General features: G+C 37.6%; 1 protein-coding gene across 4 annotated transcripts in view; it reads right to left on the minus strand.

Annotated features, from left to right (window-relative positions):
• LOC143254084 (uncharacterized) overlaps positions 1 to 25,920 on the minus strand; it is a 139,146-nt gene that overhangs the window by 35,020 nt on the left and 78,206 nt on the right. For all 4 annotated transcript variants that reach the window (XM_076508837.1, XM_076508838.1, XM_076508836.1 and 1 more), the window contains one exon: positions 10,371 to 10,574. In XM_076508837.1, the coding sequence (XP_076364952.1) occupies positions 10,371 to 10,574 (204 nt within the window). The remainder of the gene's footprint in view (positions 1 to 10,370; positions 10,575 to 25,920) is intronic.

Here is a 25,920-nt window from a genome sequence, read left to right on the forward strand (position 1 = left end):
GGGGAATCGAACCTCTGATTTTCATTACAGTGTTTTCTAATATCAAAGTCGCATCGGGCTATCTGCTGAGCCCATCGAGGGGAATGGAACCTCTGATTTTCATTACAGTGTTTTCTTATATCAAAGTCGCATCGGGCTATCTGCTGAGACCATCGAGGGGAATCGAACTTCTGACTTTCACTAGAGTGTTTTCTTATATCAAAGTCGCATCGGGCTATCTGCTGAGCCCATCGAGGGAATGGAACTTCTGACTGAGTGTTTCATATCAAAGTCGCATCAGTATCTGCTTTTCTAATATCAATTACAGTGTTTTCTAATATCAAAGTCGCATCGGGCTATCTGCTGAGCCCATCGAGGGGAATGGAACCTCTGATTTTCATTACAGTGTTTTCTTATATCAAAGTCGTATCGGGCTATCTGCTGAGCCCATCGAGGGGAATCGAACCTCTGATTTTCATTACAGTGTTTTCTTATATCAAAGTCACATCGGGTTATCTGCTGAGCCCATCGAGGGGAATCGAACTTCTGACTTTCACTAGAGTGTTTTCTTATATCAAAGTCACATCGGGCTATCTGCTGAGCCCATCGAGGGGAATGGAACCTCTGATTTTCATTACAGTGTTTTCTAATATCAAAGTCGCATCGGGCTATCTGCTGAGCCCATCGAGGGGAATCGAACCTCTGATTTTAGCGTTGTATATAAGTAGACTTATCGCTGTACCAGGGGAGTCATTAGAAAAGAGAGCTTTTAGTTTTAACAAACAAACGTATACTTCGGAAGCCAAGTGTTAAGGAACATCAATAATTCTGTCGTCTCTAACAGTTATGAAACTCTTTTTACTCAGTCTCGTACCTCTAACAATTTACACATTTATTTTTTATACAGTTTATAATGGAATGTATTGACTGGTAGCTTCAGATGACCCCTTTTAATCAAATTTCATTCTTTCACATCTCTTAGTAACCTAAAACTACAATGTTTCTACATTCACTTTTTATTTGTAGAAAGAGTTAAATATGCTTTGTTTTATATAGTAAGTTAACATTTTACATATTCTATGAAACAAGTATTTTTAACAAATTAAAACATGTATTTAACGATGCGAGATTGTATACAAATAAAAACAAACTTAACTACCATGTCTTGTTACTAAAAATGACGCAATCCAAGTGCGCCCACTTCAATCTTTGTGTTGCTGTTAACATAGGGTTAGACAGCTGCATTTAATACATACTGATACACCAATCAGAACGATTTTGCAAAACTGGTCTCCGGATTGTTTTCAAGATGCTTTCAAACACCACAAGCTACTGTCTGTGTCTTCAATACGTTTTTAAAACAGAATTCACTTCAGATGACACGTGACAGACAAATTAACATCAATAGTAATGGGAAACTCGACAAATTCATTAACATTTCACGAGATACAAGTAAAACTAACAGCACCAGAATATTACGTTCGCATGTTTCTTTCACTGTAGAGCTCTACACGACTGTGAGAAGGCTACAAAAAACCGCACGTTCTAACAAATTTCGAATACTGAATATTTTAAAACTTCCTATGCTATTCAAACTAAGCCTAAACAGGACTGAATACATTGTAAACAGCTCAGTTATTATGTAGCTTTATTTAGAATATAAGGTTTGTTGACTCACCTATAGAGGGCGCTGTAGAACTACAGTAATTTATGAGTATAGGCATGCCATTCAGAGTTCTTGCCCTACAGTACAATATATTGAAGTACAGATTTAAGATTTATTCGTTTACTCACTATTTGATATATACATCTTTTTATGGAGGCGAATTTTAACAAGACGCTGCTTTTAAGTATAAACCTAAACCCACCAAACTTCGGATGGTTTCTTTTGGTGCAGGCATAGCCATCCCTAATTTTTAAGTGCGAAATGGAGAGAAGGCGGCTAGTCGGGAGTACCAGTTACCTGAAGAGGTACGTAGTGGAATAACGGAACTGATTGTTTCTCTTGTAATGCATCTACAACCGAAAGTGTGAAGCATGTTTGGTAGTATGATGTCTCGAGCCCATGACCTTCGAATCCTCCCAGTCCGATACGCGAGTCATGTAAGCAAACAGAAGCACATTTTTGAATTAGATATATACCTATAAACACACATACAAGGTCAGGACCGTGAAACAGACATGCCTACCTACGCAAGTGCAACTAGCTCCGAGGGTATTAAAAAGTTATGTTACTTAATAATTAGAATATTCATTCCTTCCCCCACAAATAAAAATAGTTAGAAAAAACATCTCAGGTGTTTTTGATCCTTAATCTTGTTCTAATTACGTCAACAACAGCAATTATCTACCACGACGAATAGTTAATTTAAAATGAGTTAATGACGACGACAGTTTATAACAACTTAAGAAGCTGATAGACAAATAATTCTGTTGACAATTATTACACAAGCGCCAACTGGTAGCCGTTTTAAAAACAATAACTTGAGAGAACACTAGAATATGAGGACAGTAGCGAAAGACGATAGCACGACGCAGAATCCAAGCAACCTGTCAACGCTCGTGCGAACGAAGGGTTGGTGTCACGTGATCATTAACGTTTACGTAACAAAACAATCGAGCAATGTGCTGATTTATCCATCACAATGTTGGTTCGGAGACCCCAATACAATACCTCATTAGACAAAACGAATATCTCTATCAGTGTCTGTTTATCTCTAGTGCAACGGTGAAGTGTCCTTTCTAACAGTTGTTTATTGAGACAGAAGGAAGTTAAAGGGGCGTGTGTGTGGTGGTCGGATGTATTTTCACCTCATGTTTAGTGCACGCTACTGTAAAGAATGAACACAAAACCAGTCGGTTACACTGGAATACATTTCTTGCTTTATTCCCCATTTATATTAAGTTACAGATTAACGACAGTGAAATCGTGACGTATTTGATGCGACTTAAACTTAAGATACTATAATAAAAGACAATAAAATATTAAAATACACTTATTAGCGTCTGATCAAAACTATATCCTCAAGTGGATACCCCAAATGATTAGGTTTGTTTATTTTGAATTTCGCGCAAAGCTACATAAGGGCTATTTGCGCTAGTCGTCCCTAATTTAGGAGTGTAAGACTAAAGGGAGGACAGCTAGCTAGTCACCACCACCCACCGCCAACTCTTGGGCTACTCTTAACAACAAATAATGGGATTGATTGTCACATTATAAAATCCCCATAGTTGAAAGGGCGAGTATGTTTGGTGTGACGGGGATTCGAATCCGCGACCCTCAGATTACGAGTCGAGTGCCTTATCCATCTGGTCATGCCGGGCCCCAAATTATTAGGTCGAAAGTATAAGCCCACAGTGAGCTGACGCCATCTTGTTCGAATATCATTTTAAACGGGAAGTATGAAAATAAATGAACACACACACACACACACTTCGGGTGAAAAGTTTAATAAAATAAAAGAAAGTGATCGTTTTTTCAAACCTATTATTAATTTGAAACAAACAACACTTGAATATATTAAAACTATGTGGGTTTTATTCAAGAGTTGTCTGTCAGTTTCAATGGTAAAAAACTTAAGCTGTATGCATGTTTTAAAGCTACCTCTATGGGTTGATTATGCAACGTTTATTATCGTTTTAAACTCATTAATAAAATAATTTTGATATTATATATAAATTTCCAATAAAAAATAAAAAATTAAAAGTATGCATCCGCAGCGACGGGCAAATTTAAATTAATCTGGTAAAAATACCCGTCCCCAGTGACGTAAACATTTAAGTCCATCTATCAACTTAAATTATATCACGGACTTTTAAAAGGGTTAATTGTGTGGCACTCTTGGTTTCAGTCAGAGCCGAAACTCAAATCTACTTGTACCATCTACGCTGAAAAGTAATTGTTGAATACTTAAGTCATACTAAAGATCACTTAACAACAACATATTGTAAGCCTACATTTTTATTCTCTAAGTTACGTTACATTGTTAAATGTGAATTAAATCGTAATTAACTTCTAACAATTTACTGTAGAATATCCTGCTTGTGAAATATAATTTGACATCAACATTATTCATGGTTGTTCTAACATCGTCATTTCAAAAGTGAATGTCTGCGTGCACAGCTTTTCAAACGAGAAAGACGAACGTAGAGGCAAGCCGATTTTATGAGAAAAATTTTGACACTCAGTTTAACTTTACCACTAAAAATGATAAAAATTTGGTCAGTCGTGCAAAGTTGTTTTATTTTAATATCTTATTCAGTTCTTATATTTTGGATAGTTAAAAAAAAATTAAATTTGGAAAGCTAAGAAAGCAAAAATATTTAATGTAAATCAAGACGGGTAGAAGCGTAAAGAAAGTTTGTAGGCGTCGACTCAGTGCGCTAGCACAACCATCCGTTTCTCTATAGGACATTAAGGTTAAACTGAAAGAGTGAATGTCATTACAGAAAAGTTACGCTTCGAGGTCACCAAACAGGAATGTTCAGTCGACCACACGCGCACACAATGACAACAAATATCCTGTCTTACCGACAGAAATCCATTGTATAAAAGAAGTTAACTCATTGTTCACCACATTTATAAAAGTGGTGTACACATGTGCTACAGTAGATTTTGCATTAGGCCTGCTGGGGTACAGAACTTCGAACTTGAGGGTTAATTAAATATGAAATCATTAACCAACTTCAGTTTTTTTGAAGAATCGCAACGCAAAATTGATCAGTTCAGATACTTCATACACCGAAACGACAATACTGCCTTTTGTATTATGTAATATACTGCCTTAAGTACCTATAAGGTGATTCTGTGTAGCTTTAAGTTAGGACTGACAACAAGGCTTTACAAAAGTTTTAAGCCGCGACTAGTAAAAATGGACAGTGCGTTATTCATTCTAGGGACCGATACATTTAAAATATAAATCTGATTTACTAGCTTAGTTTTAATAATACGATCAATGAAATAAATATATTGCTTTAATAACAGTAGATGTACTGTTTACATTTTCAGATCAATTTGTTCACTTTAGTGCTTCTTAATTCGACTAATAGTTTTGTTTTTACGAGTGCAGGAAGGGGGACTAACCCCCTCTACCTCTCCTATTCAAGTGACAAAGAAAGGTGAGCTGAGGTCAGTCGGTTATAGAAAAAGGTGACAAAACAATAGCAACAAATCGATGACGTAACACACAACATGCACTCGAAACTCCAAAAACGTAAAAACAATAAATATGAACTCTGATTTAGAACACTCCAAATATTTAACTCAAATAGAGAGCGACGTTTCTATCGAATGCATCTTTTAATAAAAAAAATAAAGGTAGGAGGGAAGCGAAACTGACAGAACTTCACAGAAGAATTTCAGTTTTTATTCTTGTCGTCTTATGTTACTACAAACGAAAGGGGAAACTACCACTTTATCATATACCGGCTGAAGGGGGGATTAGTTAAAGTTAGGGGACCACTACTTTATCATATACCGGCTGAAGGGTGGATTAGTTAAAGTTAGGGGACCACTACTTTATCATATACCGGCTGAAGGGGGGATTAGTTAAAGTTAGGGGACCACTACTTTATCATATACCGGCTGAAGGGGATTAGTTAAAGTTAGGGGACCACTACTTTATCATATACCGGCTGAAGGGGGATTAGTTAAAGTTAGGGGACCACTACTTTATCATATACCGGCTGAAGGGGATTAGTTAAAGTTAGGGGACCACTACTTTATCATATACCGGCTGAAGGGTGGATTAGTTAAAGGCTAGGGGACCACTACTTTATCATATACCGGCTGAAGGGGGGATTAGTTAAAGTTAGGGGACCACTACTTTATCATATACCGGCTGAAGGGGGGATTAGTTAAAGTTAGGGGACCACTACTTTATCATATACCGGCTGAAGGGGGGATTAGTTAAAGTTAGGGGACCACTACTTTATCATATACCGGCTGAAGGGGGGATTAGTTAAAGTTAGGGGACCACTACTTTATCATATACCGGCTGAAGGGGATTAGTTAAAGTTAGGGGACTACTATTTTATCATATACCGGCTGAAGGGGGGATTAGTTAAAGTTAGGTGACTACTACTTTATCATATACCGGCTGAAGGGGGATTAGTTCAAGTTGGGGGACTACTACTTTATCATACACCGGCTGAAGGGGGAATTAGTTGTTGTTCTTAATCCGGATTAACCTGTTCTTAACACTTTGAATGTAATTAAAGAGTGATAGGTGTAAACAATCGTTAAGAATGGTTTGAGTTTTGATAATTCTCTTCCTTGCAGATCTTGAAGGTTTGTAATTGTAGTAATTGTGATAAAAGTTTACAATTACATAAACGTATTACTCCAATGTTCATGTCAGACAAGAATGTGAAATTATTGTATAATAGACATATAGACCCCACCGGTAGTGAAAGCTATATTAAACAAGTCCATAATACGTGGATTTAATGTACGTAATCTGATAAGAATCTAAGTGAGTGTTACTGATATTTTAAAGTTATTTTACACGAATTATATCCGGACAATAAAGAGCAAGTTATCTTCTTTTGTTAAGCGTCAGGTGGTTAAATAATTTTCTCGGTTTCATGATCAAGTCACGTGCTTCTTTAGCTTAAATACCGTTTTTATTACATGGTATTTATTACCTAATTATCCAAGATTCCAAATGCGAAATGTTTCGTATTCCACGATACGTTATTACAGTGGATACAGTTTATTTGCTTCCCTTACATTTTATAAACTTACTAATGTCCAGATGACATGAAAAGCCAGTCACAGTAAAGTACAATAAACCGAAATATGTAAACACAAAACTAATATAGCAAACGGTACTAAAAAAAAAAGTCTAATTCGAGTTAATAACACGTGTACAAGAACATGAAAATTAGTAAACACACAGTTGCCGGAGTCTAAAACCTCGTCAAACTTGCACCGAGAAGTGAAACGTGTACAAGAACATAAAAACCACTAAACACACAGTTGCAGAAGTCTAAAACCTCGTCAAACTTGCACCGAGAGGTGAAACGTGTACAAGAACATAAAAACCACTAAACACACAGTTGCCGGAGTCTAAAACCTCGTCAAACTTGCACTGACAAGTGAAACGTGTACAAGAACATAAAAACCACTAAACACACAGTTGCCGGAGTCTAAAACCTCGTCAAACTTGCACTGAGAAGCGAAACGTGTACAAGAACATAAAAACCAGTAAACACACAGTTGCCGGAGTCTAAAACCTCGTCAAACTTGCACCGAGAGGTGAAACGTGTACAAGAACATAAAAACCACTAAACACACAGTTGCCGGAGTCTAAAACCTCGTCAAACTTGCACCGAGAGGTGAAACGTGTACAAGAACATAAAAACCACTAAACACACAGTTGCCGGAGTCTAAAACCTCGTCAAACTTGCACTGAGAAGTGAAACGTGTACAAGAACATAAAAACCACTAAACACACAGTTGCCGGAGTCTAAAACCTCGTCAAACTTGCACCGACAAACAAGAACATAAAACCACTAAACACACAGTTGCCGGAGTCTAAAACCTCGTCAAACTTGCACTGAGAAGTGAAACGTGTACAAGAACATAAAAACCACTAAACACACAGTTGCCGGAGTCTAAAACCTCGTCAAACTTGCACTGACAAGTGAAACGTGTACAAAAACATAAAAACCAGTAAACACACAGTTGCCGGTGTCTAAAACCTCGTCAAACTTGCACCGAGAAGTGAAACGTGTACAGGAACATAAAAACCACTAAACACACAGTTGCCGGAGTCTAAAACCTCGTCAAACGTGCACCGAGAAGTGAAACGTGTACAAGAACATAAAAACCACTAAACACACAGTTGCCGGAGTCTAAAACCTCGTCAAACTTGCACCGAGAGGTGAAACGTGTACAAGAACATAAAAACCACTAAACACACAGTTGCCGGAGTCTAAAACCTCGTCAAACTTGCACCGAGAGGTGAAACGTGTACAAGAACGTATGTAAACAGGACTAAAACATTTCGTGGTACTGTATCGACTTCCTGTTAACACAGTTTCGTTAACGAAATTCAGTCATTTCGATGATTGTTGAATATCATCAGAAGCACGTGACTTCTGCGAGTCATTAAATCCTAACCACACTGATGGTGATAAAAAAATCTGTTAAGAATTGGCCCTGGCAGAGTTGCCAAGAACAGCTGTGATTACCATAGCAACTGTAAACAGAGTAGAAAAGTGTCAAGGTTACCACCATAACAATGGTAACTGAAACTAAACATTTGAAGGTCATGAATATGTTTCTTGTGGTCCACTCATTTGCTCCACGCCAAATTAATCCATATAATTATTTGTTAAGAATCCTGGGGATGGAGTGGGGAATAGACCCCTCATCATCACAAGTTAAAGCGTTCATAACAATTGTCTGTTTTTTTTTAATTTCGCGCAAAGCTACACGAGGGCTATCTGCGCTAGCCGTACCTAATTTAACAGCGTAAGACTAGAGGGAAGGCAGCTAGTCATCACCCCCCACCGCCAACTCTTGGGCTACTCTTTTACTAACGAATAGTGGGATTGATCGTCACATTATAACACCCCCACGGCTGAAAGGGAAAACATATTTGGTGTGACAGGGATTCGAGCCCGCTACCCTCGGAATACGAATCGAACGCCTTAGCCCACCTAACCATGCCGGGCCGTTCATAACAACAAACACGAAGTGTTAGCACGTGAAGTTTAGGAAACATTGCAAGGAGATTTACACACTGACAGCCGATTGTTGATTTATGCACAAAGTATCTGTTGTGTTTACCCTCAATGTGTAAATTACGCTACATTACGGGAGTTATTTCTTAAAGATGAAATACCTGGTGTGAAACGGCAAATTTAAGGAAACAAAAACGAAGTATCCATGGAAATGAAACGATTATCTTACCAAAAGGATACAAGATATGTCACAACTGTGTAACACCACAGAACGACACCAACAATTCCCTTTAAAATAATTTTGAGCTTTGTAAGTGATCTATTGAAGAATTTACCATAGCTATTAAAAGCTTCACAGTTCCCTAATTTACGTGGGTATTCATTAAAAAGTATGAAACTACCACTCATAATAGTTACTAAATATCTATAACAAAATAGCAAGTTTTTATTGTTTGTTTGTTTTTCTCTGGGGCATAAAGAGTTATATTTTGCATTCCTCGCACTTCTAAACTAGTCCTAATGAGAAGAGAGAAAAAACGGGGTTATCTCATTCCGAATATTTTCAGAGCAATAGCACAGCTCGTGTGTTAAGACCCTCCTTTAATGACCGGCAGGGTGCAAAGTGACACTTGTGATATTATAGTCCCGGTAGCTTAACCGGTTACAAATATCGTCTAAGATAGTAGAGTACTGTAGTAGAGAGACACTGTCTCAGTATCTTCTGTGGAGCAGTGTCTCTACAACATACTGTCTCATATAGTAGACTGTTTGTTTAGAATTAAGCGCAAAGCTACACAATGGGCTATCTGTGCTCTGCCCACCACGGGTATCGAAACCCAGTTTTTTTGTGTGCATGTCCGAAGACATACCACTGTGCCACTGGGGGGGGGATAGTAGACTGGAACATAAGCTGCTTAGTGAATACGAACTCATAGGGAAAGTTCCAGAAACCGGATATTCACAAATTATGAATACATTCATAATGAATATTCCATGTATTACTAATTTTATTATTCGTGCAAGCACTGAAATAACAAGTAGTAATATTTCCCGGATGTAATTCAATTAAAAAACACGAAACATAAGAACAAACTTGTGTATAACTTTGTGTGGTACAAATAGTTTAGAGTTTCCAGAAATTTTAAGAATAAATAAAAATTGTCTCGTGCGTAACCTAACAACAGCGGGAAAACAAATTTCACACGTGTTAAAAATCGCGAAAAAAATACATCAGAGCATTTGTGCGTTCTGCTTACGAGTTATAGAAGAGATAAAGTTTTTTTTTTATTTTTGTTTAACTAGAAATACTGTCACTGGAGTGATTATTACGTCGTTAGGTTGGTAGTTGCATCCAACAGAAATGTCCAGATGTTTTAGTTAACGATTAAAGTAGAAAGTTACGACAAGCTTGTGGAATAAAAACATGACGGAAAATGACATCGTGTTTTGAAAGTTTGTTTTAGCAACAAAACGAAGATTTCCTTAAACTTGTTTCACTGAAACTGAGCGAGGTTCTGAAAGTCCAGACAGGTTTTTTTTGTCGAGTTATAAAAAGAACCTAAAAATCAGCCTTCAGCGACAATATACCAGTTTTCTCTCTCCACTTAACACCGTTCAGAAAAGCATAACACAATTTACAACAATACTTGTCTTTGTGATATTTCGCCAAGTGCCAAACAGAAAATTAAAGAACGACTTACCCAGTTAAGCCGGTTGCTTTGCCTAGTGACGTCCGTCTCCGTGACCTCCTGTCGGCGCCAACAACCACGATCTGCCGGCGTTACGGCAGGCTGCCCTGACTCGAGCTGTTTCCGGATAATCTCGTGGAACGTGGGTTGATGCTGAAGCTGCCTGGCGAACGCCATCCGGAACGCTGAACCCACGGACGTACTGAGCTTCTCTGCCTACACAGAAGAACAGTGGCGCCATTGTTAGGCTGTGGTGAAAACGGGTATTAACTAATACGCGCAATTTAACAAAAGGTACAAGCATCGTTTACTCTCTCGATGTTGAATTTATAAAAACGCTATTATATACTTGGTTGTTCGAAATGTAACACCAGTTTGAAACTATATTAAAGATTTGTTTTTGAGAAATCTTCCATAAAACAGAATACAGGCACGGTGGAAGAGAAAATCCACAGCTGTTGGGAAGGTTACCACTATTTAAAACCGACCTATGAGGACGTTTCTCCATACAGAGGGAAGTAAAAAAAAACATTTCATTGACAAAGTTTTCGGAGTTTTATCCGAATTAATAATCCTTCAAACCTAAATGCATGTTTAGGAAAAGTTGTCAACTCAAAGATTTTATGCAGTCAAGACGAAAATTCAGTACTATCCATACAAGATACAATATTATTGTTTAGTTGTACATTCCAAGGTTCTAGGAGGAAACTATTGACACTAACCGACTGAATGTTCTCTCAGATCTTTCGATCAACGATGATGTTACTGAGGAAACCTAATTTTTGACTGAATTTTGCTCCCTTTGAATGCTTTGGAGAAATCCAAACGTGGTCTAATTAGTTGTTTGGTTTATCTACGACACTTGTTTTTGTTTACAAACTATATGTATTGTTACACACCAGAGGGCATTGTTGAGAACTTTATTCGGCATGTACATTTAAGCTTTTGAGGATAGCTATACTAATAACTACCCGTGTACAACCGTCCCTAATGTTAAACCGACGAGAGATAAAACATTTCGTCAATAGCAACCATCATCAGCTTTGGCCACTGTCATAAAGCGCAAAACAGTTTTGTGGCAAAGGAGTTGAAAAGTGAATTCTTGGTTTCACCATCTAGCTCGGTCTAAATAACGATCGAAAAACAAAAGTGTTTCCTGCTTGTATCAGCTATATATACTTCCTACCGCTTACCACTAGGGGGCGCAGATTTAAATCATAAAATGTTTATGCTTTTTTTTAATATTGCAAAGCTACACAATATGCAATCTGTTCACTGTAAGGAATTGAGCACCGGATTTTATTAGTGCAACTGGAACGGAACTGTTAAACGTAAGCATGTCGACAGTTTATGAATCATTTCGTATCTTACGTTTTCTTTTGGTTAAGTCTTCCCTTTCAAAACTTTCTTTCTTTGGTACGTCACAGAGAATTAAGTTACTATCAGCATATGTGATTCATTAGACCACTTGTTGACGTAAATGACACGCATGTTACGTTGGGATCAAAGGTTAACGGTCAACGTAACTATGACAGAAGATATCTATTAGTATACCGTAAAACATTTTCTTTGTAACAATACTGTGAGAACACTTATAACGTAGAGCAAGACACATTAATAATTAGATAATAGCGCCACCAAGCGACAATAATAACGAGATAATAGGGTTTATCTATTTTAAATTTCGAGAAAAGTTAACCACTATCTTAGCTTACCATCTATAATTTAAGTGAGGGAAGGCGGTTTGTCACCAATAGCTACCGTAAACTCATGGGCTACTCTTATCAACGAATAGCGGGATTATAACGGTTAAAAGGGTGAACAATGTTTGGTGATACGGGGATTCGAACCCTCGATCCGCAGATTGCGCGTTGAAGGCCCTAACAACCTGGTCATTCCAGGCCCGGATAATATGTACTCGCTTATTTCTCTTCCGTCGGTCCTTCTCTGCTGCCCCCTAGTGCCAATCTTCTATTTAATAAACAGTAATCTCTAAACATACGTTACAACAACAGGAAGTTTATAATGTCGAGTTGAACAACAGATCCTATACGTGTAGGAGCTCAATGGAATATTTCAGGATGATATAACTTCTATCTTTCATTATTTTAAGATAATTAAAAGTGCAAACATTAAGTAGAAATACCTAGGATATTTTACTAGGGGTGTTGGCAAAATTAACATTTTAATACCGGTAGGAGTCGCAAGGGGGAGAATTAAGAAAAAAATCTTAAATGGGGCTTTACTTGAAGTTTTTCTAGTTGAGGGACGTATCCCCCCAAGGTGGAGTAGACCCCCTAGGAGAGCTCTGCTTCAGTGGAGCCTCAGCTAAGATTTAAAATTCTCTACGAAGAGCCTCCCACAGATATGAAAGTTTTAATCCTGACTGGGTACGCTACTGTTAAATGTACTCTGGTACGTTTTCTGTTCAACGCCAAATAACGTGTTTTGATTGATTGATTTAGTGTTTTATGGCACAAAGCAACTAGGTTATCTGTGCCAAACGTCCGGTAAAAGGGTAGAAATAAATTAAATGTAGCAAAATTTATAAAATGAGATGAAGGTAAAACAAAAAACAGCGTTTAAAAACATGAATAGCATAAAATCAATGTTGACGTCTGCAATGTCAAGAGAGAAACTACAGTAAGAGAAGTAAAGGAAACGTATTTTGAAAGAAAACATTCGTGGTAAGAAGGTACAGCGTATTTCAGGTAAGCAAATGGTTTACTTACTCCATTAGGTTTATTACTTGACTGACAGTTCGTCGCTGAAAGTTTTTTCTTCTATTTTTAGTAAATAGACATTAATTAAGGACAGCTAAAATCAGACATGAAACAAAAAATATTAATTTGATTTTCTTCTACAATTTCTTGAAGTGCAGTTACGACATCGGTCTTATTACAAATAGAGGGATCTGTTATAGTAAAACACGTCAAGCTACAAATACTGAACACAAATTAAATAAATACGTTTCAAATTTCGTATATAGATCTGAGGAAGCGGTCTGTACCGTAAACACGAGCCAGGACTAAAGCGAGCAACAGTATTAGTGTTTTTATATAATACTGTTTGTCTTTTTAAAAATAGCTTTTACTGTAACAATTCCTTGTATCCCAATAGATGCGCCGGTTTTCCATTTTCTTTCTTCGTCTTCCAAACATTTTAAAAATCGACCACCATTCCTTTATTTATCAGTGGATCGACTTGAAACTTGGTAGGGTTATACAGTGGTCTAATACAGCTATATTCTTTCACTTTTTTTTGAGTTAGGTCTAAATACTATGGGATTAAAGGTCAAACAATCCAAAACGTATATTTTAGGATCCTTCGCGATAACATTCACGGCAATCAACATAAAAACTTGCACAAATATAACTTTTTGCATTTACCTAACTTACTAGAGTACACATTTTAATCGGGAGTGATTTAGGGCGCACAAAACGGCTTTTTTTAAGGATAATATTTAGATCAGTTTTTCCCCCATCATATTTTGACCAGTTTACACGGGATTGGGTATAAAGTTACTTTTTTAACACTACCACACATCAGTAAACAAAGATGGAAGCCTTGCTTTAATTTATGCATTATTAATTATAGATATAATTAATTAATTGATTATATAATTATATAATCAAGATGTCACAAAAATTGTAGTTTTTACTGTAAATAAGCAGCTGTATTTCAGGGAACTTACGGGGGATTTAATACAAAGATACTTGTATAAAAATGTAGGATAAGCCCCTTTTTTAGGAAGTGAGGTCAAAGTTAAATAAACCCATTAATTTTAGGGGATTTGCCCCAATACTTAGCATTGTTTCGACCAATCAATATGGAATTTAGTACAAAGATACTCTTTGCAGGCCACAAACAAATAAATATTTTCAATTGTGGAACTTTTTATCTTTTGCGCACATTTTTCAGAAACAACTTGTTATAGTCGGGTTCAGTGTTTACAAAGTTTTCTAATAAATCTAAATAGGTAAAGTCCGGAAAATTTCGGTGGTAGGCAAGTTCGGACGTTAATTATTAAAACAATAGTACCGGGTCCTCATCAGAAAACAGCTATGTTCAAACGGTCAGTTGAATACGAAAGAACATCGAGGACTCAATGGTTCAGCTCCGCATAGCCAGGCGGTTAAGGCACTCGACTTGTTTATCTGAGGGTCGCACCAAACGTGCTCGCCCTTACAGCCGTGGGAGCGCAATAATGTGACGGTCAATCCCACTATTCCTTGGTAAAAGAGTAGCCCAAGAGTTGGCGGTTGGTGGTGATGAGTAGTTGCCTTTCCTCTAGTCTTACACTGTTGAATTAGGGATGGCTAGCGCAGACAGCCCTCGTGTAGCTGAGGGCGAAATTCAAAACAGACAAACAATGTAAAGTTTGTAATTTCGGTGTTATAAGAATACCAGCTTTACAAGCTGTTAGATTATACAACTCTTAACGTCTTAAAACAAACACATGACTCTGATACGGGTTACCTAAATTTTCCACAGTAGATATGCCACAAAAAGCCTAACTTACCGATATTCTCGTCCACCACGTGACCATGAACGAAATGCCCGTTTGTCAGCCTTTCTTTACTTCGAATTTTCCCACAAAGCGACAGAAGGGATATCTGCCTCAGCAGTTCATACTTTTGGATGCGTTGCCTAGAGGGAAGGCAGCTAACTGGTCAGCAGGTCCTACCGCCAACTACTGGGCAGTTCTGATCGAACAACGGAATTGGGTCGTTACTAATATATCACATAAAGCTTCAGATGTCAAAGGGCGATTTTGCAGTAACGGAACACGAACAACTGACTCTCTGATCAGCACATTTTTTCTTGTAAAACGTGTAACACTAGTTAATGATTGCTTCCCGGAAATAAAACGACAGAAATGAGGTGCGGGCATCAAAGTTTGAACCATGAACAGTAAATGTTTAAACACACTTTTACAAATTCGAAACCGAAATATGAAAGTTTTGCATGTGTCTATCAATTTACAATTCTGGATGGATGGAGTGGCATACTGTTAAACGATTTTAAAATTAGACAGCATGTTATAAGCTCAGACCATCTTTAGTAAATATGATGAATACATCAAACAAGAGTCCAATAAACTTTAAAAAAAACAGAGAAACATTTATAACGTATAAATAAATTGTTACAATTACATCAACACGACATATACTTAGTGGGAACATAAAAGAAAAAAAAAATACACTTCCTCTGCGCATGCCCAAGGTTCGGAAACTAAGAGTAAAAGCTCAAGGAAACAACATACAAACAACTTCTTAACTAAACCTAAACTGTCTTGCTTGAATTATATCGAATTTCGATCATCGTTGTTGACGTGGCCTCTCATCAGACCAAACATGGAAGGAAGGCCCGCTATTCTGTTGTAACAATAAGATGAGAAAAGTTGCGAGAAAACAGAGACTTCCTTATTTAGTGGGTTTTGAACTGCTGAGGTACCCCACCCCCTAACTGTGAGGTACTTTTGTTATTAATTACCTAGCAGCCACACGCACAGGTGGCTTAGTAATAAGTATGGTGACTTGTAACGGTTAATATCGAGTTTCAATACCAGCTTTAGGCACAGAACAGATAGCTCATTGTATAACTTTGTTTAACAAACAAAAATAACTTATTGTGTTATCGGCTTTGTTATGGTTCGAACAACGGGCCTTGTTATTAATAGCTTATAAAAAACTTAAAAATCACTTTGGTGATAAAAAAAACAACAAAGAACGGACTTAAGTTAATTACCCACGAGAAATGATTTACCTAGTTATTAGCGACATCTTCGTATGCTGCGAGTCTCATACGAAACGAACAAACAATTTAAGTATTTTTATGTTTTTCTGTTACTGACTAAAAACTTTAAACATTCTTATCACGACTTCATCAAGACGTGTTTTTATGATAGACGTTTTAAAGCTTTCATTTCAAAGTTCAATTTTTCTAATTTCCCAGAACTATATTTTCGACTTGCCATCTAATTTCAAGATAAGGGTTCTGTCAAACATTCAAATCCACAAATGCCATTTTTTATTCGAAAGATTAGATAACTGGTGACCGTCAGACAACAGTTAAGAAAGCGTCGCCCCTCAACCGCTGGTGACCGTCAGACAACAGTTAAGAAAGCGTCGTCCCTCAACCGCTGGTGACCGTCAGACAACAGTTAAGAAAGCGTCGTCCCTCAACCGCTGGTGACCGTCAGACAACAGTTAAGAAAGCGTCGTCCCTCAACCGCTGGTAACCGACAGACAACAGTTAAGAAAGCGTTCCCCTCACTGTCGCCCAGTCTCTCCTTTAAAAGCAACATACACAACTGCTCTATGTGTACAGTTAGGTTTTATCATAAAGTCCTTAGAATCATATGTTCACTGTTACTGCCACCGTCATGTTAAGTCCTTAGACCATTTCAATTTATTTTCTTACATTATTTGCTTTCTTATCTCGTAAAGTTTTACATTGATAAAAAATGTGTTTCGGATATTAGAAATGTGCATTTTGTAACTTATTAGGTAGAAACTGAAAGAAAAAACAAACAAACAGTGGTTTACCGTAATTAATGTAAAAAAACGAGTCACTGTCCAGAATCAGTTCCTTCGGGGAACGTAGAAACAAAGGGTAAAAAAATCTGATCTCTATTTACATATTTAATTTAAACGTCATAGGAAATTGCTAAACGCCCATAATCGACCAAAGATTAAGATCACGGTGGAGAAACTGACAAGAGATCACTTTCATATCGAGTGACATTTAATTACGGTGGGAACTCTTCCAACAAAAGGACACAACATCATGAACGGTAGTCCGGTTTTCTAGTACATCATTCTTTCATTTTTATCGATAACTGATAAACGTCTCTTAGTGTTTTATTACTCCAGTTTTTACGCTTGAATAATTAAACAATACTGAAATATCACACAAGAGGTTTGTCACCTTCATTTTTTTCTTTAACCGTTAGATCGTCCTCACTCATTAAAATTAATTGTCTTGCGAAGTGCTTATTGGTAAATCAGAGCTGTTAAAACATATGGTGTTACTCTGAAGTACATTATAACACTTGTAATAATTCAGAAGTGTTATTTGTCGTTACTTATTATACGCTAGGGTTACAGTATTAAAGATTACACGACGTTTATTGATTCCAATACACCTGACATAAGTACAGCTGTTGGCCGGAGAATAAGACTAAAGCTATGACAGCGTCACCTAGCTGTCAAAATCTAGAATACAACCTAAAAACAAACTATATTTCGAATATGACGGTGCTTTGAATATCCATTCATTTTGACCATATCTCCCATCCAGCCAAAGGAAAGTGGTACAAGTTTAACCGATAGGTGGCGCAACAGGAAATTGTTATAGAGAGCGATCAATAGAGACAAAGGGAGCATATTTTATAATTATTTATATTACGTTTTTTATTATTATTATTAATGCTTTACTTAATTTTTATTTTACAATTTTTTCAATTGCAGCTTATTTTATCCTATTGGATTTATTTTGAAACAAAGTGTTCGTTGTTACTTTCTAATATAGATGGCGAGGTTACCGTTTCGGTATTTCAAAGAGTACAATTCTAAACTATGTAAAATAATTTACTGACAGTCTGGGAATGAGTGAATCCAATTCACTCTTGTTACAATTTCCAAAATAGTTCAATACCAAAGTTTAGGTTTGTTGAATTTCGCGCAAATCTACTCGACGGCTATCCGTTCCTAATTTAGAAATGATAGAATAGAGTGGAAGGCAGTTAGAAAATACCACACAACGCCAACACTTTAACTACTTCGTTAATAAACAGCGAGATGACTCGTGACGTTATACCGCCCCCTCACGGCTAAAAGGGCATGCATTTTCGATGACTGAATTCAAACTGTGACCAGCAATCAGTGATGCCGAGAAAACCCACTTTTAGAGAAAAATATTTATGTAAAAACGGCTTGTTTGGGTTGAGAAATTGTTTTACTTAGAGGAGCGAACAACGTTTCGACCTTCATCGGTCATCGTCAGGTTCACAAAGAAAGAAAGAGGTGGACAAGTTGCGAGTAGAGCGCCTCCTAACGACGGAATATAAAATTGCCAATAATACCTTTTAATACAAAACATTTGTATATGGAGAACAGTAAACTTATTTTATAAGTGTTGAAGGTTATACCTTTTAAAATGGCACATTGTCCAAGTATATTTCCTAATTCTGAATTGAAAGAAACAGTAGATAAGAAAATGAAAAATATTTTCGAAGATAAGGATAATGCATCTTCAAAATTTATGAATCATTGACCAACTCTATATAATGAAATCCGACGAAGGTATTTTTAGTTCAGAAGTAAATAATTTACGGTTCATGTAATTTAGTTTACTAAAAGGTGTCCAGAAGTAAAAGTATAAACCATTGTTGTAAAACATGCTTTAATCAAAGTAAGCACCATTTGCTTCAACACACTTTTACCAACGTGTAACGATGCTGTTTATACCCCTGATGTAGAAATCAGAGTTTCTTTGGTCAATGAACTCCTGGAAACTTCTTCTGTAGCTGTCTGGTTTTGAAAGCGTTTATTGTTCAAAAGTTGTCAAAGTGCTTACAATAAAAGAAAATCTGTAGTAAAAAGGTCTGAGGAATAAGGTGGATGATGCAGAACCTCCATTCCCAATTCTTTCAATTTTTGGAGAGTCATTCTTGACAGGTCTCATAACGCCGATTTTGTTCATCTTCAGTCAGCTCATGCGGAACCCACTTATTCAATGCTTTTTGTCTTTCCAATCTCACTCAGGTGGTTGGTAATGCTTGATTTAACTTAAACCTAGTTTTTCTGCAAGCTCACGTACTGTTGTGCAAGGGTCTGTTTCAACTGTTTCCCTTAATATGTTTTCATCTAAAGATGGCTTCCTTCCACGACCTTCATAGTCTTCGAGACTTTCATTTCAATATCGAAACCTTTGGAATCAACACTGAACTGTACATTCAGTAACATGGTGAAATGTCTGGTTGATAATCCGTGCAGTTTCGGTAGCTTTTCGTCCAAGTTTGAAGTCGTAGAGGAAAATCAGACGAAAGTTCTTGTCCATGCTACCTTGGGGTTACGAAACTTACACTGAGTAGAGTTGAAACAACAGACAATTGAGACACCTTGTGAGCGAGAAACGAACAAACCAACCAAGTAAATTAAGACCAATATTTGATTTTATGTTTTACTTTTATAAGAAATGTTCAGTTTTAAATTGATATTTCAATGTTTTGATTATCTGTAAAATAAATCCTGAGGAGTAAACTGTGAAATCACGAAACCGTTGGTTTGACAAATTCAAATAGAGGTTATCAGTGTTCGCCGTCCCTAATTTAGAAGTAATTATTCAGAAAGAAGGCAGCTAGGCAACACCACCCACCGCAAACGCTTGGGATACTGTTTTACCAACTAATTGCGGGATTGACCACCCTTTATAACGCCCCCACAGATGAAAGGGTGATCATGTTCGGTCACCCGAGAACCAGAACTTAAGTGCCCTAATCACCAGGCCCGAATCTGGTGAGAGTAAATAATAAGAAATTTCAAGAGTTGTAATGTTTTATCTACCCTCCCCCCAAACAAACAAAAAAACAATATCAGATAAACTATACGTGGGCGATTAAATTAACACCATAAAACAGAGACGAATATTGTGTATATATAATTATCATAAATCAACCAATCACCCACTTTCTATAGCCAGTTACGGGAAGGTTTCATCCCACCATATATATATATATTATCATAAATCAATCTACCACCCACTGTCTATAGCCAGTTACAGGAAGGTTGCATCCCACACTGTATATAATCATCATAATTCAACCTACCACCCACTGTCTATAGTTAGTTACAGAAGGTTGCATCCCACCCTATATATAATTATCATAACTCAAACTACCACCCACTGTCTATTGCCAGTTACAGGAAGGTTGCATCCCACACCTTCCAAGTATCATAGTGTAGGTGATACATGATACGACATAAGCTGTTTAGGCAGTCTTAGAAAATATATGACAACACTTCAGACTTGTCTCAAAAAAATCAAGTCCTAAAAATTCAAAACAAACAGCGGATCATCTAATAATTTGGCTTGTATATAAAGAACAGATTCAACAAAAACAGCACTATCGTGTTGGGACACAACGTCCGAGACTCCACGTGGGCCATCCGCGTGATTATTTGTTGGTTACCAACTTTCTGGAAGACAGGAATGCCAGAATAAATGCCGAAGGTACACACTTGACAACTTTAGTCCAGTGGCAGGAGGTCAGAGGGAAGGGAGGAGCTTATTTATTCTACTCTGTTCGTCATGGTATATCAGTGACATGTCTCTCATAGACTTTTCCGCTCACAGCTTACGTGCGATATCTGGACAAAATTTCCAGCTTCATTGCACAGCTCCTTTAAAACAACAACAACAACAACAACAAAACACGAACAGATGGTAAATATAACCCAGCTCGCACATAAAACACAACTGCGCACGTTCTGTTCATCAAGTCTATTGAAACAAACAAGGCTGGACCAGACCCGTATCTAGATGGAACTCTTCCACGGACAGCAACAACAGTAACAGTCAGGATAAGACTGATAAGGCTCAATATCAACTCATTCACGTCACGTACAAACTATCGCGACAAAAATCTGGCAAACGGGGTGTTGTCTCAGAGGTCTGACAAGCAGTAATGAGTGGGTATCGACAGAAAACACACTCAAAATATACAAAACAAGTGAACGAACGTGAACGTGCTTAAATGCATGAAACTAAGTACTATGCAAACCGCATATCGATGGACATATAATGGCCTAACAACTGGTTGAATATTCAGCTATTGTTAGACTCGAGTGTCTCAAGTGTACAAATTAACTTAAATCATCTCGACAGCTATATTACCCATGACAAACTAACCCTAAGCACATCTCTTACATTAATAACAACTAAGAGTGACACCTAGTGTCAGGTAAACTGATCTTAACACATTGGATTTAGGTTTATTTCAAAGAATTATTTTATATAAAGATAATCTGTGTATGTTCATGTGTTCTCGTGGATCGTATGCTGCGAGTGGAAGACAATGTACAAGCCTATTAAAGGCTTTACCCTTAAACAGCTGGAGTGTTGCAGGTAAGAGCATCAACTGATGATGGCCGTCATGTAAGACTGACAATAAACACGGCTGAAAAGACGTAAAACAACTCCGGACAGTCGCCAGAAACATGAACAATAATCACAAGTGAAGGGTTTAAGAAAAATGACAACAGTAAAGGAAGGGAAAACAAAATGTCCACAGTTTACTTGACTCTCATGGAGCTCGAACCTGTGAAACATCGATTCGACTCCAACAAATTACTGCTCGGACCGGGTCATTATGCTTGAGCCCCCTTTGCGAGTGCAGCGGGAAGCCACTGCGGTCATTTTTTGTGCTCTTCACCGTTTTACGCCCAGGGCGGAGCTAAGCCATAGTTATGGGTTTACAGATGAAAACAAACGACCATTTTTACGACCGTACAAATACACATTAAAAAAAAACTTGAATGTTGGGAAACAAGCGTTGTGCTAGCACACTTTGATTACTCACTACATATGAGCCGCTACTTTCAATACTGAGATATGTAACGAAGGTCTAGCGAATTGGCTCAACAGAGAGGGCAAAAACACTAATCAGCCCCATCCAACACGCGAGTAATGAATTACTAATTTCAGAACGGAAATAGATTTTATGGTTGAAAACACGTAGTCTATCCCATTAGGCTTTATCATTAAGTTGTTGTTCATCTAAGAACAATTAGTTATCTTCCTCTATTTATGTTCGATTCTGAGAAAGATTACATTTTACTGCACACAATTATGGAGACATGGAAACATAACGACCCAACTCCAGATGGAGCGAGAAAAGCTGTTGTTTGGAATTTCGCACAAAGCTACTCGAGGGCTATCTGTGCTAGCCGTCCCTAATTTAGCAGTGTAAGACTAAAGGGAAGGCAGCTAGTCATCACCACCCACCGCCAACTCTTGGGCTACTCTTTTACCAACGAATAGTGGGAGTGACCGTCACATTATAACGCCCCCACGGCTGGGAGAGCGAGCATGTTTGGCGCGACTCGGGCGCGAACCCGCGACCCTCAGATTACGAAGCGCACGCCTTAACGCGTTAGGCCATGCCAGGCCCGCGAGAAAAGCAATAATAATAATAATAATGTCGTTTTATGTTTCACGCCATCTGTAGTAATTTGTGTACACAATTCTCAGTGGAAAGGAAAAGCTTACTTACTACAGACAATACACCCACGTGCTGTGTTGGTTCGAAAATAAAGCAAGCATCGTGTTCATGAACGGTTTCTGAATCACTCATCTCACGAGAAATTGAACTATTAGCTAACATAAGCTAGAAATCTTGGACATTAAAGTATGGTAGAAATGCAATATGATTAAAATAGCCACCACTTCGCTATTCAGCCAAACTTTTAATAAAACGATACCAAATACGACTGAAAAGAACTGAATGTTTCAACTATTTTCACGGCGCCTTTTGTACGCGTGTAACGACAAAATTTGATGTTTCGACCCAACGGACCAGGGACGAGATGGTAGTTCTCTTTATATCCAGTTTTGTCTATACTTATAGAATTCCTCCTAATATTAGAAACAAAGTGAAGTGGTGATAGATGTCTTCACCAAATGATTTATCAGTTTTAAAAACCTTAAAGACATCAAATAGCAACCTAATTGTCAACATTAATACTTACAAAGTATAACAATGTTATAGGACTGAGGAAGAAGTCTTAGTAGCCAGCACTGGATCCTTCTAGGTCGGCAGTGACCCAGATCCCAATCTGGAGAGAGAGAACGCGCACAAAGCTATGCAATGGACTTTTCACTTCGGGAATATCGAAACTCAATACTTTAAGTTGTAAGCCCTCAGAGTTATCGCTGATCCACAGAAAGGCTTAGCAAGAATAAATGTTAACCTCTACTATACATCACACACAAAAAAAAAAACGGCATTACGGGCGGGCAACAAACTGCTTGGTAAAACATGAAGATACAACCTTAACATTTTCAGTGTGTGTTCACGTTATATAGTGTTAAAATATTTTGGAGAATAATTTATAACACTGTGATAGGGAATGACAGCTACCAGATGAGGACAACACTAAATTAACACACACACGAGGGTTATCTTAACTAGTCGTCACCAATTTTACAGTGAAAGATTATATGGAAGGCAGATAGTCAACATCACCCACCACCAAATCTTTGATACTCTTTAACCGACAAATAGTAGGATTCGTACCCTAATATTATTATGCCCCTAGAGTTGAAACAATGAGCACGTCTGATGTGGCAGGCATGCGAACCCGAGACACTAAGATTGCAAGTCAGACGCCCAAACCACCTGGTGATGCCGTACCGTCGTGCGTGCGCATGTCGTTTTGTATTCCAGTGAACTGACATTAACTGAATAAACACATTCAATTCCACTTTTATTTTTATTTTCGTTCTTACGCTGGATGTATATAACGTACGCACATTTGTTGTTAACGGCTTACATCCATAAGACCAGTTTAACAAATGTATCAAAGAATAATAGTAAAAAATCCAAAGACAACTTTTTAACCGGTTTGTGGGAGGACACAGGCAATATAGGATCCAATTTAGTTTCACTATTAAGTTACTGTATTTTTCTTTTGGTTTGCTTCGAATTTCAAAGCTACACGAGAGCTATATGCGCAAGCCGTCCCTAATTTAGCAGTGTAAGACTAGAGGGAAGGCAGCTAGTCATCATCACCCGCCACCAACTCTTGGGCTATTCTTTTATCAACGAATAGTGGAATTGACCGCACATTATAACGCCCCCACGGCCGAAAGGGTGAGTACGTTTGGTATGACGGGGACCCGAACCCGCGACCCTCAGATTACGAGTCGGTAGCCTTTGCCACCTGACTATGTCGGGCCGAATGATTCGCTATATACATTATACAGAGTTGTGTCAAAGTAGTTTCAAATTCTTTGATTTTTTTCTTCTTATCCGTAAACAGAATATTCATCATCGATTAATCACTTTAAAATCTGTCATGACGTTTGTGGTCAATAACAAAATGATAAAATATTACAATTGGTCATTTAAAAGCTATCGCTTGATGACGTTTAATGGGTACTTTACGGTCATTTCTTTTGTTTTTTAACCTATCCTGGTACAGAAAATTCCTGTTATTTCTCTTGGTCATATTTTTGTGGTTCAAATAGTGGCGACTGCGTGCTTTTCGCCAGACATGCGATTCTATACCAGATCAGAAAGACCTGATTACGTAAGCGTCATGTTCTGAAGACGCTTGGAAGGTCGTTCTACATCTGTGAGGTCTAATACGGTCGTTGACTCTACAACAAAGTACCCTCTTGAATTTCCAGAACTATTAAATATACCCCCCCTTCCACTGCCACCACCTTTTAAAAAGTTGGTTTCCTAAGAACTTCCGGTAGCTTAGTTTGTTTTTTCCAGGCCTTGACCACTGAAACATTGCACCTCGTGATCAATATTCGTACTAATGTGAAACAAGTGGAAACTTGTAACAGTATTTGAATTATTAGACACAACGAACACCATCCAAGATGCATTGTTCGTTTTAAAAGAAGAGACGAGCGTATGCAAGTTTTGTTTCAGAAGAGCTGCACAATAAACCATCTGCACTTTGGCTACCAGGGATAACTTGGATATTAAATGAAACAGTCAACACAGTTTAACACAAGAGTGAACGACGATGCTGATGGGTAACGAACTTACGACATCACATCTTTCGTAGATTTAAGAATTTCACACGTTTTGTTATGTAACTAAGACAATTTTCACACTTTATACTTTTTCTAAATGTGTGTTATGTTCGTACGTTTACTTTGTGAATATTTTAATTTCACCAAAAGGTGGCACTGCTCATCGGTGAACCCGGGAGAACAACCAAAACAAAAGTAGTCCTAAGCCTAATAAAGTTCTTTCTAAAACGTCCATGACGTAGTACAAGAGCCCCAAATTAAAATCCTGGCTTGGACTCCTGTTGTTGTCTCCCCTTCCCAATGGGGCATTGTTAAGTTTACTATAAAAACACACAAACACACGCGCTTCCTATCCGTTATCGAATTGATTTCGTTACTTCAATAAAACAAAACAGATTGAAGCTTAGTCTTCCTAGCGAAAAACAAATTTTAAGGAGATAAAAAAAATTTAATAAGCAAAAAAAAATCAAATAAAAGAGGTTATTGGAATAATAAATGTACAAACATCGAGATGTACAAACAATATGAAGGTTTAATCTAACAGGGAACGTTCAACCCATCAATACACGTGCGTGCAGGCTATGAATATTTATATAGATCCCAGATAATTATACCATCAATTTCCAAGCCATAAATCACACGTGGTTCAAAATGTGTACTCATTCACAAGCCTAAGATAAATACAATTATTATGAGGTGATCGTTTATCATGACAGCATCTTCTGACGTATCCTCTTCAGCTGGACCGTTTCCAACACTTCGTGTGGTTTATTCGATTTTATTT

This window comes from Tachypleus tridentatus, chromosome 6 (assembly GCF_004210375.1).
Source record: "Tachypleus tridentatus isolate NWPU-2018 chromosome 6, ASM421037v1, whole genome shotgun sequence".
Classification (NCBI taxonomy): Eukaryota; Metazoa; Arthropoda; class Merostomata; order Xiphosura; family Limulidae; genus Tachypleus; species Tachypleus tridentatus.